The 3,361-nt window shown below is 35.7% G+C and overlaps 1 protein-coding gene across 5 annotated transcripts in view; it reads left to right on the forward strand.

Moving 5' to 3' along the window:
* Window positions 1–2,221, forward strand: part of LOC100947960 (zinc finger protein 708-like) — a 42,834-nt gene extending 40,613 nt beyond the window's left edge. For all 5 annotated transcript variants that reach the window (XM_023508993.1, XM_023508996.1, XM_023508994.1 and 2 more), the window contains one exon: window positions 315–2,221. In XM_023508993.1, the coding sequence (XP_023364761.1) occupies window positions 315–2,221 (1,907 nt within the window). The remainder of the gene's footprint in view (window positions 1–314) is intronic.
* The last annotated feature ends 1,140 nt before the right edge of the window (window positions 2,222–3,361 follow it).

A 3,361-nucleotide genomic window follows, 5' to 3' on the forward strand; every position in this document is an offset into this window, starting at 1 on the left:
TATTCTTAATGCAATTTTGGTCATTAAAAAAATAGCAACCTATCTCATCCTTTAGAGAAGATTTAGTTTAGAAGAAATATAGCACCATACATATTCTGGGCAATTTTCCAAACTGTTGGTAAAATATGTCTACTGTGGAATACTCTGTATATTTTCCTGCTAAAAGGATTTGCCTATTTCTCTTTCAGAGTCTTTTATTTTACTTTCCATGCTAATTTCCATAAATTCCACAGTCTCTGTTGCTGCAGTAGTTATTCCTATTTATTTTCCCTGAACTCTACATGTCATTTAAACCATATCTGCATTTCTTTCAGCATTACCTATTGAAGGAAGCAAAAACCAGTCTTACGAAAGCCTCAGAGAAATCCAGAACTTTGGGTGCACATTTGGATTAAGCGTCCCGTCAAATGCTTGTGAAAACCAGAGATTTAAAGTTGAAGAGGATATTTATGACTGTCATCAATTTGATGAGTCCTTCATTAAAACTTTATTATTCTTCCACCAACCAATATTACCTTCACATGCTAAAATCTTCAGCTGGGATCAGTATGGTAAAATGTTTATCCAGTCATCATTGTTTATTGAAAATCAAGGTATAAATAATTGGAAAAAACATGACATATCAAATAAAGTTTTAATATCCCTTTTCCAAAATTTTACCCAAAATAATTACCTAAATGTTCATATTGATGAGAGAATTTATCAATGCAATAAACCTGAAAAGGCCATAAATCAAGTCTCATGCCCTATGAAATATTTGAAATCTCAACACTCAGAGATCCAATACAAATGTAACAAATGTGGAAAAGTATTTCATAAAAGGTTAAAGTTCATCAGCCTTGATGATATCCATACCCAGGAGTATTCCTACAACTGTACTGAATGTGTAGAAGCCTTACACCAGTCAGGGGAACATTCTGAAAATCAGGGAATTCATATTGGAGAAAACTCATACAGACATAATGAATGCAAAAATGTCTTTAGTCAGTCATCCAGTCTAACAAAGAACATGGTTGGTAATGGAGGAAAATGTTATAGAGGTAAACAATGTGAAATATCTTTTAATCTGTCTTCAAAGCTTGAAAGACATCACAGGTTTTATACTGGAGAGAAACCATACAAATGTGAAGAATGTGGCAAAACCTTTAAGCAGAGTTCAACCCTTACAAATCATCAGAGAATTCATACTGGAGAGAAGCCATACAAATGTGAAGAATGTGGCAAAGCCTTTAACCAGTATTCATATCTGAGGATACATAAGAGAATTCATACAGGAGAAAAACCCTACAAATGTAAAGAATGTGGCAAAGCATTTAACCAGTGCTCTGACCTTATGAAACATCAGATTATTCATTCTGGAGAGAAACCCTACAAATGTGAAGAATGTGGCAAATCCTTTAACCGGTGTTGGTACCTTGTGATACATAAAAGAATTCACACTGGAGAGAAACCCTATAAATGTGAAGAATGTGGCAAAGTCTTTAACCGGTATTCATACTTCCTGATACATAAGAGAATACATACTGGAGAAAAACCCTACAAATGTGAAGAATGTGGCAAAGCCTTTAGCCATAGGTCAACATTTACACAGCATCAGCTAACTCACAATGGCAAGAAACCCTACAAATGTGAAGAAGGAACAGCGTTTCAGTATAGTTCAACCCTTAGAGAACATGAAAGAACTTACACTAGAGAAAAACCCTACAAATGTGAGGAATGTGGCAAAGCCTTTAACCAGTGTTCACACCTCGTGAAACATAAGAGAATTTATACTGGAGAGAAAACCTACAAATGTGAAGAATGTGGGAAAGCTTTCAGCCATAGGTCAACACTTACGCAGCATCAGGTAACTCACAATGGTGAGAAACCCTACAAATGTAAAGAATGTGGCAAAGCCTTTAACTATAGTTCATCTTTTAGAAAACATCAGAGAATTCATACTGAAGATAAACCCTACAAATGTGAAGAATGTGGCAAAGCCTTTAAGTGGTGTTCATATCTCATGATACATAAGAGAATTCACACTGGAGAGAAACCCTACAAATGTGATGAATGTGGCAAAGCCTTTACCCATAGTTCACCCCTTAGACGACATCAGAGAATTCATACTGGAGAGAAACCCTATAAATGTGACGAATGTGGCAAAGCTTTTAATCGTAGTACGATACTTAGAGTACATCAGAGAATTCATTCAGGAGAGAAACCATACAAATGTGAATAATGTGGAAAAATCTTTGTTTGTTTGTTTTTTGTGAGAGAGAGTCTCACTTTGTCACCTTCTATAGAGTGCTATGGCATCACAGCTCATGACAGCCTCAAACTCTTGGGCTGGTAGCTGGGGCTACAGGCACCTGCTACAGCATCTGGCTATTTTTATAGAGGAGGTCTCTCTGGCTCAGGCTTGTCTCAAACATGCAAGTTCAGGCAGTCCACCTGCCTCAGCCTGCCAGAGTTCTAGGATTACAGTCATGAGCCACCACACCTGGCCTAGAATGTGGAAGAATCTTTACCTCTCATTTTAACTTTTGTAGACACCGGAACATTATACTAAAGAAAAACACTACTAATGTGAAGAATATGGCAAAGCCTTTTTCACATCTTAGTCAATATCAAAGAATCTATAATATTGAAGAGAACCCCTAAATGAGGAATGTGGCAAAGCTTTTAACTGTCTTTCAAGCCTTAGTGAACATCAAAAACTCCATATCATAAGGAAACTTTAAAAATGTATAGGCTACAGCATATTCTTTCCTTAGTGTTCAGGCCTTAGACAAAACCAGGAAATTCATCCTGAAGAGAAATCCTACAAATGTAAAATAGATCACAGAATTCATACTACAGAAACGTTATAATATGTGTGAAAAGAGTTTATCTCAAATATACAACTTAGGTATCACTAGAGAGTTCATACAAAGAGAATTTATAGTTACTATAAAGGTGCATAATCTAATTAAAACTTCACTCTAAGTGCATCAGGGAATTCACACAATTAAAAAGTAAAACACATTTTCAGGCTTAATTTTGCATATTTCGTAGGAATAATGTGCATTCAAAATAATTTGATCATGTTTTTCATATGACCAATGTATATTTATACAGGTATAATTGTTAATGTATTTAGCGTGTTTTATATTGAAAGTAGTAAAATTATTCAATAGCAAATATTGATGTATTTTAGTTATCAAATTAATTGATGCTATACCTCTATTCTTTGTTTTTTTGTTTGTTTTTTGAGACAGAGTCTCACTTTACTGCCCTCGGTAGAGTGCCATGGCATCACAGCTCACAGCAAACTCCAACTCCTGGGCTTAGGCAGTTCTCTTGCCTCAGCCTCCCAAGTAGCTGGGACTAAAGGCGCCCA

Source organism: Otolemur garnettii, unplaced genomic scaffold, assembly GCF_000181295.1.
Source record: "Otolemur garnettii isolate 467f Iridium unplaced genomic scaffold, OtoGar3 scaffold00304, whole genome shotgun sequence".
Classification (NCBI taxonomy): domain Eukaryota; kingdom Metazoa; phylum Chordata; class Mammalia; order Primates; family Galagidae; genus Otolemur; species Otolemur garnettii.